Raw genomic sequence first — 17,329 nt, forward strand, 5'->3', positions numbered from 1 at the left:
TCCCATTCTGTAGCAAGCTGAACCATCTTCCTGCTGCAGGCATTGCCTTAGAAATACCTGAGTGTTACTCGGATGCAAAGTGATCATTCTGTTTTCCTCCCTGTGTTGACGGTGGCTTTGCACATCCTCCCTGTATCTGTGGTGGCTTCTCACAGTGCGTGTGCGTGGGACTTTCATGAGAGATAATGAACAATGTAAGGGGTGGGCTGCAGCAGCATGAATAAATGGGGAGAAATCCACCAGTGAATCAAAAGATCTTTTCAGAGAAGGGACAGCTGAGCTGTAAAGAAGGTTTAAAAAACTGCAGTCAGAATTCGGTCAATAGCATTTTTAAAATTAAGTCACTTTTAAATGAAGTTCCATACCATTTAAGATGATATGGAATCCATCCAGCCCTTGTATAGCCTTTTCAGCACTAGAAAAGGATCTCCTCAGCTTTTACATTTTGTGGTGGGACCCCTGAGCTTCTGGGGGACAATTGGCTATTCTTCTGTGACTGTGAAAGCATAAAGCAGAGATTCTTCAGCTGGTATTTAGAATTCAATATGAAGATACCATTTCACCAGAGGCATGCTATTGAGTGTGCTCTTTGGCCTCAGTGATCCCCCAACGGCCGTGCAAGTGGTGAAAATGCTTTGTCTGCATCTGCACAGCAGGTCCCCAAGTGCCTCTAGCAAGCACCTTTCAGCCTTCACTGCGTACCGAGTGAGGTGCTGTGAGGCCCTGCTTGCTGCTGTCCTTCAACAGCTGCGTGGTGGATTTTACCTACCAGCATGTGGTTGCCAGCTGCAGCTTGTGTGGGAGAAGGGGCTGGTGCCTCCTCTGAAGGAGGGGTCAGGCAGATACATACGTGCACCGGTGTGGCCAGTGTCTGTCCCAGAAGTTAGGTCACATTGCTTGGTGCTGAACCAGTCCAGGGGAGTTTCTCTCAGGCATGTTCAGGACATGACTGAATTGCTGGAGGCAGAAATTGGCACTGCCTCTGCCAAATTTGGTGATGCAGGCCCACTGCTAGCAACTCCCAGAGGGTCTTTTCGTCCTCTGGATCATGAGTAAGACGTTCATTTATTGGTGTGAAAGCTGCCTGGTGGCTGGCCTCATTAGCTCTGGGAGGTACAGAACATGTGTCTCAGGCCTTCCTCCCAAAGTTTATTGTATCCCTCATCAACAGTTGTCCACCAGGGTGGTCTGTCGGTCAGTAGCTTGGCAACTTTACCCCATGAAGTCCGCCATCTTACTGCTGTCTGAGCTCCGTGTGCTGCCCAGTCTGCATCCAGCTGGTTGCCATCTGAGAAGGGTGGGAGAGTACTGCTGCACTGAGGGGCCATAGGAAAACCAGTTGTCCCAAGCTACCGAAAGGGCATCTACATCCATCTAGAGTCCTAAGGAGGAGGCCTGTGACCCTTACAACAGAAGAGGGTGTTACTTTGTCTGCTTTCCTGTACCAAGGATCCCTCATGCCCCATGTTTTCCTTTTTCAGAAGCACTTGCTCTGCATGGTTGTCACCAAGTTGGTGTTGTAGGGTAAGTGGGACTCTGCCTGGTCATCCTCTGTCTGAGTGGGCTCCCCATAATACCGAGGAAATTACTAAAGTTAAGGAGATACGACCAAAACGTCTTGCATGTTCCTTCTGCAGGATATACCAAGGTCTTCCTGCCCAAGTTTCTCTGGCTTCATAGCTTGGAAGAAAGCCACAGTGGCTGGCATATCCAACTGTGGCAGACTTGCATGTGGGTAACTGCTAGACAGATGTGACTGTCCAGAAAAACTAATGACGAGGGCCAGACTAAGTCCTTTGTGCAGCTAGGAAATGCAAGTTTTCTGCTGTGTCAACCTGAATGAGTAATACAAAGGAAAAAGCAGTGGCATTGGATTTTGTGTGAGAGGTGGCTTAGCTGCTCAAAGGGTCACAGCATTGCCTTGGATGTCTGTTGGTGACCTCCAGCAGAAGAAAGCCTAGCTGCCGATGGAGGTGCTGTGCTGATGTCATGCTGATGGTCTTACTCTGGATGTGGACCTGTCACTATTTCTGAATAAAGAAATATTCTCTGCTGTGGCTGGGGAGGGTGGTGACTTGCACTGAGCAGGTGGCGTGCTTGAGTTTTGCGTCTAGATAACTCTGCTAAATATTGTCATACAGTCCTCTGACAGACCTGGTGGCTGGACCTCTCCCATGTTGTCTCTCCTAGTAAACAATGATACCCTTCTATCTCCCCTGAATAACCCTGGGTGCGTGACGGGCTGGCTACCTTCCTACTTGTGCTGTCTTTGAAGAGCTCTGTCTGTGAGCAGGGAGGGATCTGGCCCATCTCAGGGTCTGGCACATGATTTTTCAGGATGTGGATTTGTGGCACTCCGAGAAGGGTGCTTAGAAGGTGGTGTTGGAGTCTTGCAAGTTATTGTGAAGGGTGGAGTGGCCTGGAGGTGTTGCCCTTGGGCATATCTGCCCTGGGACACTGCAAGGTTGCTCTGGTGTGAAGGCAGTGTGAACAGAGAAGGAATTGCAGCTGAAGAGCATTACTTGGGGCACTCTGTGGAAGAGACAGCTTCAGTGTATTACCTCATTTAAGACAATATTGTATATACTTGTTAAAAAAAAAAAAAAAAAAAGGTCATTTATTTTTAGAGGGCATTGTACAAATCATTCTAACTGATTTACTTCTGAATGAGATTTATAGTTCCCTTGCCGTTGCTCTGTTGACTTACACTGTAGGTTTTAAACCCCTTTGATGCTAACAAGTATATGCTTCCATTTCTGTGTTAACCTATTGGTACTTGTACAGTCTTCGTAAGTATATAATAAGACTTTGCCCATGTGCTTTATTTTGCTGAGGGAAGTGTTCTTTATCTTTTGAGACAAAGTTGGGTACTTATATATTTCTTGTATCCAAGTATTTCCTGTATCCAAAAAAAAACAAGATTGCAAGAATGCATTTTCCATGAAAACAAACAAACAAACAAAAACAACCATTAAGAATGTTTTTAATTTAGTATGCCTCGTAGGAAGGTGCTGAACTGTGTCACCTTGTCTGAACTCGAAGGATGTACTTGTCACCCAGATCAGGCTCTGAGATGTTTGCTTCCTTCGCTGCCTCCCCAGCACTGTTGGGATGTGCTGGTTCCAGTGTGATGCAGGGTGCACCCCTAGTGCTTAGGGAACATCAGGGAGCACTTCAGAGCCAGAATGCCACCAGCATCCTGCCCGACATGGCAAGGTGGTGTGAGGGATGGGGACAGGACAGAGCTGTCGGGCAGTGCAGGTTTGGAGCCAGGACCTGACTTGCAGGGTGCCCTGCAGCTTCTGCTCAGCGTTGCCTCGGATCAGGGATTCCCTGTCTAGAAATGTCACTGCTCTGTGCACCCAGATCAAGTCCACTCAGGCTGGCTGTCTTTCCTCCTTTCCCTTTCCTCTGAATTGCAAGCTTGGGCCACTGTCAAAATATGATGCTTTCAAATTAATTAGAATGGAATTTTCACATGACTTAATATTGCACACAGCATTTTTTTTTCTATGCACATGTAATTTGGTATAAAAACATCTGGTATTTATTTGTAGATGTGTCTGGTAATGTGAAGTACAGATGTCTAGCATTGGGAGCTTGGTCCTCTAATGAAAAATTATGGAATGTAGTACTTGAGTACATAACATTTTCTTGTTCTTTTGTACACACTGTATGTACATACAGCAAAAGAAAATAGGAGTTTATAGAAACACTGGCATATAGATTGCACCTAATTTGAGTTCTAGTGTGTTTTATGTGAAGCACTGTATTTCATTTTCCCTGATTATTACTGGGGTTGATAATCATAGCTTCCTAGTGTTACAAATAAATGTTATTTTTACCCTGTTTACACAAAGGAGTATGTCTAAAGTTGAAGTCAGGGATTTAACCTCTAGCTACATGGGGACAGTTAAAAGAGTACAACATCATTTTTCACTTGCATTTTTTTCTGGCAGTTGTCCCTGCACTCAAGTGTTTTGTTTGGGCATCTGGGGTAAGAGTTCTGGCTAATATTAGTGATGCAATCATTTTGAAAGGACTGATTGATACTTTGTTACAGCATTGCTTTATATAACTAATTGCCATCATCCAAAATAGAGTGGTAATAACGGAGAATGTTATCAGCTGAAAAACCACATATATGTACCACATACATGGCGACTTTGAGAGTGTTATCTTTCATGTTTGTAAGATGCTGGTAAAGAAGGGGGTGTTGTTTAGGAAGGAAAACAAACAATTTTCCTAAATAACTCCTATTAAGAATTGTCTTTTATTTATAAAGCTAAAAAAATAGTTTTTTTTTTTTAACTTAATAGCAGTAGTTAATACTTAAATCCCAGAATTCTTGCAGTCCTTGGCTGAATCCTTGTTTTGATGAATGTAGTTTAAACTAAAGTTGATAAGAGCTTTTTTGTTCTTTAGTCTCTATAATTCTTAAAACATTTTTTCCTTATATTATAAAGTAGCATATTTTTTTTCAGCTGCTGAGCCAACAGCCTTTGCATGCTGTGACTGTCAGCCTTCTTCTTCTGACCAGTTTTGAACATTCTCTCTTGTCTTCTGATGACGTCTTCCACGAGTGTGTTAAGTTTTGATGAACTTGCTGCCCATGTGCCCACATGGAAGAGTCTGCTTGTTCCAAAAAAAAAATAATCAGATTTAAGAGTAAGACAAAATGTAATGCTTTTAGAGGAAACAGGAACAACAAGGGTTATATGTGTAAAATTCTGGATCAACTAATAACAGAATACATATGGGATTGTTTTGTAGTGTTTGTTTTTCATTTTGAGTAGTTGGTCCTATTAAATAATTGGCTATTTACTCTGCATGTTTTCTGTTTACTTTTTCTTAATTTCCAGCATTTGTTTCTTCTCTGTTTTTGCCCCTATCATTTATTTTCTATTGTGTTCTCTTTGCCTCTCCCCTCTCATGGAACGAAACAAAGCCTCTTTTCAGACCTTGCTGTTGGAAGTTCGGTCATTGTATTCAAATCCTGATGCCCAGACCTCGTTAACAGAAAGCACGGTTGTGAAGGCTGTGGCAGTCATTAAGCGGCTGGTGACATCCTAGTGAGGGAGACCCAAACTATGAGAAAACATTAATTACTCTGGGTAATTACTCCCCATTGCTCCTCGCGAACTCGACATCAGAAAACCTGTTGTTCCTTCGGTGTCACCTCCATTCTGGATTAGAGGACATTTCCACTGCGCGTGGAAAGTTTTTTCTGAGCTGTGGGAGTGAAACAACTGAGCAGCCAGAGCTCTGAAATTACAGACCAGGCTTTTGTGACATGGCTCCTGCTAGTTTCCAAACCTGCACATGAAAACATTTGCATATTCAAATTGGTAGCTGTACATCTGTATACTTAATTTGTAAGTGAAGGGATGGATTTTTTTTTTTTCATACAAGACCATTAAAGCTTTGCTGAGAGCTTGGTTGGAAAAATACGCATTTTAATGCTTTTTCTGCCAATATTTGGAAAACAGAGATGGTAGCAAAGGGGGGAGGGAAGGACAGAATCGGTGCTTCTGAGAAGCTTTCTGCTTCCCTATTTGTCTACCGACATTTAGAGGCTATCAGCAATATGAGGGGAGGGGGGAAATATATTAATGTATTTTTTTTTCTTTAGTGGGGTTCCTGCTGGGTCATAGGACACCAAGCCTTTGGAAGTGCTCATTAGTGCATGTGACAGAGAGGGCTGCCCACAATTTAGCTGCTACATCCCTGGAGCAGGTATTCCCTGGGAATCTGCTTAGAAAAAGGCATTTGGTAGGAAAGGAGAAGTTGCAAAGATTCTGGGGAGTCCTGACTTTTTAGCAGTTACCCTCTAACACAAAATGTAAAAATTATGTGTGTGTGCTTTTCCCAATCTCTTTTCTTCTGCTGAGGTGACAGTGGGTGTTTCTGCTGTGCGGTGGGTCTTTGGGAAGGGGCCATGTGAAGGACACGGCTGGATCAGGGCAATCTGCGTTGCCCTCTGCCTTTGCTGTGGCACTTTCTGTGTGGCACCTAGTAGAGATGTTCCTTCCACAAAGCACGTTTGGCTCATGTGCAGCGACGTACCTACACAGCTTTTTTGTGTGTTCGCTCCTCCAAGAGCAGGTGAAACCACAGTGACCACTTTTGAAGCTGATGTCCTTTGGCGTAGGAGGCTGGCTTGCAAACACCTTCTTCCTGATCCTTGAACCTGACCTAGCCCACACTGTGTGTCCCTCGTGGTGCCCTTGAGGCCTCGCTCTCCCCTGTCCTCTTGCCTTTACGGGTGCTTCTTGGCCTCGCTGGCACTGGGCTTGTTTCTGGGCAGGCCCGTATCTCACCTCATCAGTGGTTATTTCTGCAGGCAGTCTCCTCCAGCTTTTGTACGCTTACCTGCTTTGTCTTAGTGGGTCCTTGCTGGTGGCTTGTTTGGATAATGAGAACAGTTTCCTTATGAAATGTCTGGAGACTCCTGCATGGATTTTCTCTCCTGCTGTTTGGGAACGCTCATGCAAATTGGTTTACAGTTTATACTGAATGTAAGGATTATGTTGTAATAAATTGACTGGGAATGTGTGCCAACTTCCTTCAAGCATAAACAAAACGACTGAATTGTGCTGTAGGCCTTATATTAGTAACTAACAGGGTTATAGGTCTAATTAATAGATCTTTTAACATGGTAAGAGCTAATGCTTTTAGAGAGCTAATTGCTTTTAAAGGCACAAAAGTGCCTCCAATATCATTTCATGGCTGTAGCTGTTCTTTAGCAGATGGCCCTGGAATTTGCCAGGATAGCTTAAATCAGGCTTTGTTGACATGCCTTTTTTTTTTCCGCTGTGAAAAGAAAAATAAATTATTTAAATCTTCCCCCTCTGTGCCTCTCAATAATGGAATTACAAATACTGTATCCATTTCACTTCTTATTTTATGCTCTTTGATATTTGTAGAGCCTGAAGTAATCTCACACAGGTTTTATTCTCTTCTTTGGATTATTAGTTCCAGTGGTTCCCTTAGAAGATTACACAAAAAGTGTACTTTAAAAATGTATACGATGTATTTGAATATTTTTTCCAATAAGCAGCATGAGAGTTGTAGAGAACATATTTTGATGTATTTTCATGATTGATATTAATTATAGAGAATAAAAGAATTAAAACTGCAGAGGAAGACAAAAATGCCCATATGGAGACAGGTGATGTGGAAGTCATTTAAAAGGAATGAGAAAGACAGATAACTCACCAAGGGACAGAGGCAAAAATATGACAGAGGAGATTCAAGTGGGACTGTTCTTTCCCTTGTTTTCCCAGCTATGTACACTATGTCTTGTTTGCAACTGGAGTTTTAAACAGAACTATATGGAATGGAAATATACTGAGTCAGTTTGGAAACTGACTTCTCTTTTCCTTTGGCAATATAATGACTTCCAGCCCCTCTGAAAGTGTGCACAAGCTGCTGGGGTGCTTCTGAAGTGGGGCAGTGGTGTGACTTTACTTGTGCAGGTCATCCAGCTTTCCTCATCCCCTTGTTTTCCCCACTGGTGGATTTGACACTCCCAGGAACTGACTGCTATATTCCTCTCTAAAATACATGCTTCTGAACTAGACATTTCTGTGTATGGGCAAAAAAAAAATAAAAATAAAAAAACAAAAACATTTTCAAAGCCTTTGGGAGTCTTCATTTAAGTAGAATAAGAATTAAAAGGAGTAGGGTGGCAGAACCTGAGACAACACAGGCGACCTCATTTTGTCAAAGCAGAACTAAAACCAAAAATTTCTTCTGATACTACTTCCTTAGTTTAGCTAATAGTGATAATATTGCAAGTCTGTTAATAAATGATTTATTTAAAGCTCTAAAACTGAGTACCATGAGACTTACCTTTCACTAAAAGAAATAAGCGGGTGTCTGTATTTTATGGTCGCAGAATGAAAGCTAAAAGATTGAGAGACTGTTTAGCAGCACAGACACTGGAATACAACAGTCACCAAAAAACAGGGAAATGCAACTAGTTTTGTCATTTTGTGGGGGACTGGCTTCATGGCTGCAGTTTTCAATCCAGAATTGTAATTCTCCTTTTTTGGGTGGTGGAACAAGATCACATTTATCACTGAAGAATCTGGAATGGCAAATCAAATAACGTTTTTTTTGCAAATATTCTAAAAGTATATATGTTACAGTTGTAACACCTTTTTTGATAATAAATTATTTCATGTATACATACACAGGGGCCAGTGATCTATACACCATTTTAGATAATGTGTGTATGTATATCAGTTTACCATAATTATAATTTACCTAATCATAAGTAGAATATAGATGGAGTCTAAGTGGCTCTGTAGGAACAAGATGTCCTATTAAAGGAAATGTCATGAAATATTTTAATCTTCTTAGCTAAGAAACGTTGCATATAGTTCAGACAGATTAGTTTTTGGCATAGTATCTGCAATCTCCTATCTCTGGTGTAGTGGATTAGAATAATAAATGTAATATTCTAAAATAAATGTAATATTCTAATAGTTGCCACAATAATAAGTGCAGTATTCTAAGTATTGCTACAGTTTCCTTCCTGTTTTCTGCAGTGACAGGTTGGGGTTGTGAAAGGAGAGGGAAAGGTCATGCTCAATAAGGTAAAATCTTTCTTAAATAATAATGAGGATATATCTGGAAGCAGTATAGGATATATAGTGTAGTAATGAGGATATGTAAAGAAGCAGTATAGTGTATGTGTATAAGTATATACTTTTTAGGTCTGTAGTCTGGCAGCCCTAACTTTGGCATTTATTATTCATGGAGGTGTTTAAAATGACAGCTTTAGTAGTATGCTTTTTTTTTTTTTTTTTTTCCTTTTCAGGTATTAGCAGCAGCTGAAGGTATTACAAGAAATCCTAAGAGACGTGATTCTCCTTGCTCAGCCCTTTTTGTGCTCACTTAGAAAGTTTTACACCCTCTTTGAAATGACTTTGTACTCCCTGGAAGGAGAACAGAACTTTGTCTCACTTCCTACTTCTCTAGCTTTTCTTTGGAGCTTCAGGGGGATTTGTGCAAGTTTGGTAACAATTGACATTCAGAATTTCCCGTAAGGTCATCAAGTAGCTATAAGAAAAGTCTTAAGTTGTGGGAAAAGGAGTGCTGAGTGTCAATTCACTGAAAATACTGGAAGTTATGTTGGTTTGTTACTTTGTGTGTCCTTTATGACTTTTTTGAAAATACCGAGTTGCAGGAGAGTTTGCAGCCAGTTGTAGAAAGAACAAGTGTTAGGAAAGGTAGAAAGAAAAGGATGCAGTTGTTGCACCAAATGGCAAGATCTGAGAGCTAGAATAAAAAGCAGAAATTCAAGCTCAGGCTGAAGTTGCTGTAATGCCTTCTAAAAGTTATGAAGCACTTTAAAAGGGGTGAGAAATATCTTTGGATTGGATATCGATGTCCAGACTTGGGTCTCGTTAGGTATTGCTGAGGGGTTGCTTTAAATTTCTTGAAGATCAGGTAGAAATCAATTAGAATGAGTGATTTAGTAATAAATATTCTTGATTTAAAATGTTCTTGGAATCAAGGCCTTTACTGTCATTTGGGTTCTTTGTCTAGCTTTGTCTAGAAACCGTGAAAGATGAGAATGCCTCTGCTAGGTGCTGTGGCTGTGGGAAGGTCTGTAGGTCACTTCCCAGGCAGACATCCCAGGGAACGGGATGCTCCAGCCAGGCAACTGCTGCAAACACTAGATTAGGGCTCTCCTGGTTAATTCAGATGGGAAGTCTTTGCTCCCTGTGGTGCTACTTGGCTTCTTGAAAGCAGAGGGATGGAGGAGCTTTTCTTAGTCCCTTGCTTCTGTAGTGCAGCTCTCAGGATGAAAAGTTGGACAGGAGACCACGTTGTTTCCCTCTCCTTATCTTTTTCATTGTTCATTCAGTTTGCAAAGGACATGGACAGTCCTGTATTTATATTTAAGAGCACAGCATCCTATGCATGTTATTTGCTCAGTAATTAGTTACCAAAATGGGTCACAGTACCCAAAAGTTGCCTTTTTTTTTTTATTGGTTGTTTAAATCTAGTTAGCCTTTGTACAAACTAAAAATTACTTATGAGAATCACTCTTAACTTTGTAACTCCTATATCAACAAGATAACTCTGTTTTGAGAGAGCTGCTCTATTTATAGACGTGGTGCTGGAGTCTATCACAAACACACAACAAAAGTGCTTCCTTTTATCTGCCCTTCAGCTCGCTATGGGTCAGATCTCAATCTTTAAAGCTCCCTGGTCCATGGGGAAAGACTTCAGAGATCCGAGTATTATTCTTGTTTGTGTCACTTATTTGCACCATGAATTTGAATAGCATGCTTCAGCTCTTCAGGCCAAGTACCCACCCCTCTTTTCCTTTCTCACAGCCTTTGTGTATCTTGTTTATCAGGTTGTTAACTCTTAACCGTGCGTTTGTATGATGCTCTGTGCCAGTGACCCCCAGTATCAGCTGAAGCATGGCTACAATACTACTATTAAGAGCTTTTATGGAAATGGCCAAGTGGACGCTGGCTTTGGAAGCGATGACTCCGTTTGCTTGGGCGTTTCAGAAGTTGCTGCTGACATATAGCTGTAGTCAGCAAAGTGCTATTTTATTGGGGTGACAGAGTATGTTTAAAGTGGCTGTGGTGCTCAACATGGTGCGTGTACAAGAACCCTAGTAGCAATGGTTTATGGCCAGGATTACTTAAAGAAGCTTTTCAGGTCAAGAATATGAAGATTGTATTTTCAGTGTACAGTTTTAGTGGATGTAATAATCCAGGCTGACCAGTAATTATATTGGTTGCTAGTGCAATGCTTTTTTTTTTTTCATTGTTCTCAGTGACGAAAGTTAACTAATACTAGCAAACGTTTGTGAAACTTTTAGTCTGGTAAAACATTAAATGGACCTTCCATTTAGAGCCTGTTTGAAGACAATATTAAGACTCCCATAGGCTTTGTTAGGCCGCTGTGTAAAAGGACCATGTTTGTTTAACCCCCAAAAGCTGAATCCTAACTGAGGTCAAACCCAGTAATTAATCAGGTGGTCTCCCCTGTTCCAGCTGTGACACTTCTATAGTTGTGACAATTTTTATTCAGGAATGAACGAGGCCTGAATATTTTAATTCAAAAATTTGTGAAAAGGGTAGAAAAAAAGATCTCTGTATAGAAAGTCCTGATTTATGTTTAGAAAAGGTGTTTCCCACTCCTCCCTTTCACTTGCATTTCATCCGTTCTTGCTTTTTTTTTTTTTTTTTTTCAGGAAGAAGATTACTGATTATAGGGACTGGAATCTTTTTGCTTTATATTCACACAGCAGGTAGAAGCTGGATTTTGTCCTTTACTGTAGTCAGTGAGCTCTCCTGTAGTAATACTGTCAGAGGAACTCTACTTCTCTTTCAAAACTGTTAAGCTATTCTGTTTGGTTCAACAGTGTATTCCCTAGTTTTTCTGACTACAAACATCCTTGCATTTAGCCTGTCTACCTTTTAGTGTATTTACACATCTAATACATGCATATGCATCCATATATATATAGTATGTAGGGATACCATACAATTACTATACTTGCGTAGTGATGCAGAAAGAAAGATCATATTTGGTTCCAAAATTAGTGGCTAGGACTACAGAAATGACAAAGCTATCTTTTCCTCACCACTCACTGTTTTAAAATACAACATAATCCATATTCCTTAAGGGAGAAGAATGGAAGTAAAGGTGAGATTAGCTTTCCATGGACCAAATTTATCAGTAAGACCAGTGAAAGTGCACCTTACTAACTGATTCCTCTCCAGCTGTTGTGGTTTACCTGTGATAGGTATCAGGTATGAACTGCTAAACAGGCAATGGAACAGACAGGGAGGTTAAGATTTCATAGGAAAGATTTTCATGGGGAAGAAGGACAACTGCAGTATAAAGCGGCTATTGATGAAATAAAACCCAGGCTGACAGAACCTGAAGAACATTTTTTTAAACTGTGTAAAACAGTGAATGATGTGAAGGGTCACATTTTCTTGCATGCTGAGAAAGGAAGCAGTTGGTCACAAAAGGAAAGGCCTAAGAAAATATTTACATACAGTTCTTCTCCGTTAAGTACTTGCCACAACATGAGGCTTCTCAGTGCTTAGTGAAATAATCCAAATCTGGTTCCTTTCCATACAAGTTGTGTCCTCATAATTTTACAAAGTGTATAACGAGTGGTGTTCATTACGAGAATTGTTTTTAATGGCTCCCCTTTGGAAGAGCTGGAGCGCTTCGTCTCGCATCCTTGATGTTCCTAATAAATAAATGCATCTCTGGTGGGTGGGATAAGAAGATAACTCTGGTAAGAGACTGCAATAAAGGAATGTTTAATTATATTGAAGAATGGGTTTTCTACCTGGGGGCTCAGTTTTGTACTGAGATAAGTAGGTAAAAATCTTATCGACTGCAAAGGGCATGTGTCTGAGTTTCAGAGGTCAGAGTTTATTGTATAATTTAGAAATGAAAGTATTATACTACGCCCCGTAAAGCTATCTGGAGGGTGAACTATTTAGTAGTAATTAGAAATAAATGTTAATAAGCTTTTAATGGAGTTTGATTGTGTTGTTAGCTAAGACCTTAATGGAAAGAAGTGTTTTCTAGGGAAAACCTGTTGGAGAGTGAGCTCACCAGTTAGTAATCTGGAATGCTAAATATGTTTGAAAATTATTTTAAGTGACTGTGTTTATTAGCAGAGGTTTACATTTTCTGGGGGGAAGAAAAGAGATTTCCTTGAAAGTACTTGTGAAAAGCAGCAGTATTCTTCAAATTTTAAACAGAAAAGCTGAACAACTGAAAGCCTCAGGACATACTGGAGAAGTGACATATCTCCTGCAACCACAGTAATAGTTGATTTTTTTTTTTAATGGACTGTATTTATTTCCTGCTGATAATTTTTCAAGCTTGATATTTTATGAATCTTGCTGTGAATGTGGGATGAAATATTTTTTTTTAAACGCGTCTCTCTTCTAGGTTCTTCAGAATCTTATTACTAAGACTGATTGCTTTTCCCCTTCTCTTTTTTTCTTGATTGTAACTTGTTCCCAGCTATGTGTTTTTTATTTTTGGATACACAACTAGTGCTTGCTAAGCATATTTTTGAAAAAAGGATTGAATTTATTGGAAGGTATCATTGGAAGTCCCATGTTTTGGTCTTGTCAATAGACATGTAAAAATGAAAATCTTAATTGACAACCTTTATCGTGCCTTTTCTTTTGTGTGTGTCTTTTTCCTTTATGCCAACCATATGATATCAAGGTTGTGCTCGTTATTCTCAATGGCTCTTTCTCTTGGTTGTGCCTTATTTTGCCCAGAGGTTATAGGACAGGCAGAGATGAGGATGCCTGGCACCACTGCCATGCAGATTACGCACCAAACACTGCTTCACTGGCATCCTTCTCTTGAAGGACATGCAAAGAAACTGGAACCAAGCGGAATTGTATGAAGATCTGACCTACTTTATCAGCTGAAGTTTTAGCAATTTTCTTTCGCAACGTGAGCCTATTTATGTCCTGGCCCATAGAAATGTTAATTGTGGGTGTGGAGACATGCAGAACAAGAAGATGGCTTTGAAAGCGTTTGCCACCTAAACAGAAATTGGAGCTAGCAGGTTGATAGCGTCAGATCAGGCAATAAAAAGGAGGAGTGAGGAGGGTGTGAGCAGCGTGACGATCTGTGGCCTCAGCTCCTGAACAGCCCGAGTGCTGCCGCCTCTGGCCCAATAGCTTTAGTAGGCCTGAAAGCAAAATGGAAGGTGGAGGAGAGATTCATAGCAGAGCAGTGACGTTTCTGTGCAAGCATTTCTCAGGAGGTTTTCCTGGTTGCTCACGTGCTTCTTGGTGATGGCTTTCACAGTGCCGGGCAGCATTATGGTCTGTGCAAAGCTGGGAGGTGCTGTGCTGATTCATCAACGGGAGATGGAGAGGTCGGGCTGTGGAGAGCCTTAGAAGAAAAGGAGCCTGTGTTTGTTCGGCTAGAGCAAACCTGGGAGCTGTCATTGGAGGGTGCAGTCTCTGAGGATTAAGGGAGTGTTTTTGATATGCAGCAAACGCTCACAGGACCCTGAAGATGGCCTTGAGTCTTTGTGACAGATGCCAGCTGTGCATTTCAGGGCACAGTCTTCTCTTCTCTGAGGTGTGATTTAATCTGGGGAAGCTAAGGAGCTTTCTTTTCTGGAAGGACAGGATGAGCATTTCCGTGGATGTGTGGCCTGGAGCAGCAGCCTGCTGCAGATGATCTCACCTCAAATTGGCAGAGTCCCCCAAAAGTGTATGCTTTTACCATATCCTGTCTGTTGACTTTCCCTTTTGGATGGTGTTCAGCGGTGGTTAAATTTCAGCAGAGGTGGGTCAGCCAGAGCAGGTTGTTCCAAAGGTGAAAGGCCACCAAAAACCTGCCAAGCAGCTTTGAATGGTTGACCGGAGAGAGACGATAAGCTGCAATCTGACCTCCCTTTCTCGGCAGTTCAAGTGTACAGAGTCTGCTCCTGGGAAGGATCCAGCACCTTTGGCTGTCTGAGGCAGTAGGCCTGAACCATGCCAAGCCCAGCCAGCTTTCCAAGCAGCTGCACTGCCCCTGCTCTGGCTTCTGAGGATGCTTCTGATGTAGCTCCATGCCCATCATTTTACATAATTGCTGTTGGATTCACAAGCAGCCCAGATCAGAAACAGGACATGTCTGTAAGGAAAGGGTTAAGGACCAAGTTAGCTGCACGGAGAAATTGTACTTACTGGGCAGCACACACTGCAAGGTGTTGTTATTGCCATTGGGGCACAAGCCTAATGCTCCTTTATATATTTTTTCTTGGGCATTCGTGTAAGGACAGGATCCAGAATGATTTTGGGGTGCGTATTATCTTCGTAATTCATTGTCATTTATTAACTTGTATCTGGAGCAGAGAGGCAGGGCGGGTGGAGACTGATAGTGGTTCCATAAGGCTCTTTACCTTTAAAGGCAAAGTCCATATAGTTAGTATTTCTTATCAGAGAATCAAGCACGTATGGTGTGAAAGGATCTGTGAGCTGGACATACAAGGGGCTTATCTTCAGAGAGAAAGGTATGTTTTTTTAACTTAGGGGTAACTAAAAAGGGTCAGTTGTCCCAAGATAAAACGTAGGGACTAGGTGCTTTTGTTTTAATTCTAGATAAACTTGCAAAGTCACCCAAATGGGAAGGTAGGACTTCTTACTTTACTGGGTTTACATTGCAATAAATATACAAAGCTTGATCTTTGCTGTGTTTTTCTCTTGGGATAACAGATATTTATTACTTAACCCCAAACATAACCCTGCTTTTTTTTAAATATGGAGACAAATTCAGGCATGAAATACATCTGAAGCTGTTCCTGAAGTGTTAAGGACTTAGTATTTTTTAATACAAGGAAGAATTTGGATATACTGGCGTAGTAGTGGAGTACCTTAGTTTAGAAAGGACTGCTGGAGGTCATCTGGTCCAGTCTGCCTCCACTCAGAGTAGGACTAATTTTGAAGTTAGGTGACGTTGCTAGTCCTGTAATCCACATGTTCTTTATGATACTATGAATCAGTTTGTGGCTTCTATTTTGGTATATTTGACTGTAGGGATGACCTGCGGCTTCGGTTACGTCATAACAACCTTTGCACTTTTTAAGATGAGTTCTTTGCTGGACCCCTGGTAATTTTGGCCATGGCTTAATGGGGTCAAGATTAGACCTAGAGGTTTCAGCTTGTTGGTTTCTTTTTTCTAATGGCAGCTATACTTAAGATGAAAGTTTGCTTTTTGAAGGTACATTTTGCAGGGTGTACTGGACACTGGTAACATCAAACTATAAAAATGGTAGGCTGTCAGTCAAAGGGGAAGCAAGATAGAAAGAAACAAAGAGTGACCTTGATCAGACATTTAGACTCACCAGTTCACAAACCATAACTTTAGTAGTTCTACTTTGTCCTTTCACACTTATAATTAAGGTCATAGATAGCAGACTAAACATGAAAAAAAAAAAGAAAAACAATAGAAGTAGGAAAGCAAAGCAAAACCTAGGGGTATTGTCAAGCTATAAGAACTTATTCATGAAGAAAAGTGCTTTTCAAAAATTCTTCATGACCAGTTGTGCTGGGAAGATACATACCACGAAGTCAGTGGAACTGACTGTTGCAAGTTGAATTAGAGATTTGATGTAAGTAGGATTACCAGAACTTGGAATTGTTATTTCTTCTTTAAACAGACTTCTGTGCCATTCCAGACTGGGGGATATGTATAGCAGAAATGTTAAATTAAAAATATATTCTAGATATTGAAAGTAATTTTAAATATCTTGCTTGTTGACAGTAGCTTGCTTTGATACTTTGACATAGTTCGTGGCTAACTGCCTTCAGAGGTATTAATATATCCTGTATTTTAAAATACTAACAAAGAATTGCTTTCGGTTTTGTGTTAATAGCCGTCGTTCTGGCCAGTATACAATGAACCATGACAATTCCAAGAAGACCCCGGATGGAGCGTCATTTGACCGCTCAGGTTCCCAGGACTCCTTGGATGAACTGTCTTTGGATGACTATTGGAAGGAAGTTGAAAACATCCATGAAACCAGAAGAAATAATCATGAGGAACGAGAAGCACTTGTAGTGAAAGAGCCAGATGGTAATGAAAAATATTGTTGTGAATGATTACCAGTGTGCTGATATAGGGATTTTCTTTAAGTGTTATTTCAAGAAATGACACCTACCAAACACATTTAGATGAAAAAAAGGGGCTTTGTTAAACATGCACTGTTGAAAATTTAGTTGCCTCTGATATATAACACCAGAAATAGGCAGTGCACTGAAAGAGAACTGTATCAGAAATAAGTAAAAGGCTGGTTTTACTTTAAACAGTATTTGCAGAAAATGAGAAAGGTGCCTGTAATCATAAAGCTTATTTTGCAGTTTACTTTGTGTAAGTTGTTTGTTATTGTAGCTCTTGTGGATTGAAACCTCAGGCTTGAGAACACAAGCCAATGATTAACTGTTTAAGTTTAGTGAGTAACTTCTAAACTTTTAACTGTCTTGGCTGTTCAGTTGTATTGTTTTTGTGTCTCCGAAGCATCATTCCTGAGGGCATGATCTCAGAATAAGTTGGGCAATTTCCTTATTTTTCTTGTCATATCAGACAGAAGAGAAGTAACATCCTTAATCCCACTTTTCTCTCAAAAAGATTCTTTTTTAACTCTGCAGTATCTGCCCCTCTGATTCTTACAAGAGGCCCACAGACTCAATAAATTAAAATGGTGAGCTTGGCATTTTGGTATGGCCCCAGCAGAGCTTGTTCTACAGTATATGAGTCTCTTTTCTTACTCCAGCTCAGTGATGCTGATGTGGCTTCAGGC

The 17,329-nt window shown here is 40.8% G+C and overlaps 1 protein-coding gene across 4 annotated transcripts in view; it reads left to right on the forward strand.

Annotated features, from left to right (window-relative positions):
- The window catches only part of ARHGAP18 (Rho GTPase activating protein 18), a 92,277-nt gene that overhangs the window by 38,392 nt on the left and 36,556 nt on the right, over nucleotides 1-17,329 (forward strand). For 2 of the 4 annotated variants that reach the window (XM_048048092.2, XM_048048091.2), the window contains exon 2: nucleotides 16,406-16,605. In XM_048048092.2, coding sequence (XP_047904049.2) covers nucleotides 16,406-16,605 — 200 coding nt within the window. Of the gene's footprint in view, nucleotides 1-11,230; nucleotides 11,288-14,470; nucleotides 15,044-16,405; nucleotides 16,606-17,329 lie in introns of those variants that run through there. The other 2 variants (XM_048048090.2, XM_048048089.2) reach the window with 2 other exon arrangements.

This window comes from Anser cygnoides, chromosome 3 (assembly GCF_040182565.1).
Source record: "Anser cygnoides isolate HZ-2024a breed goose chromosome 3, Taihu_goose_T2T_genome, whole genome shotgun sequence".
NCBI classification, from domain to species: Eukaryota; Metazoa; Chordata; class Aves; order Anseriformes; family Anatidae; genus Anser; species Anser cygnoides.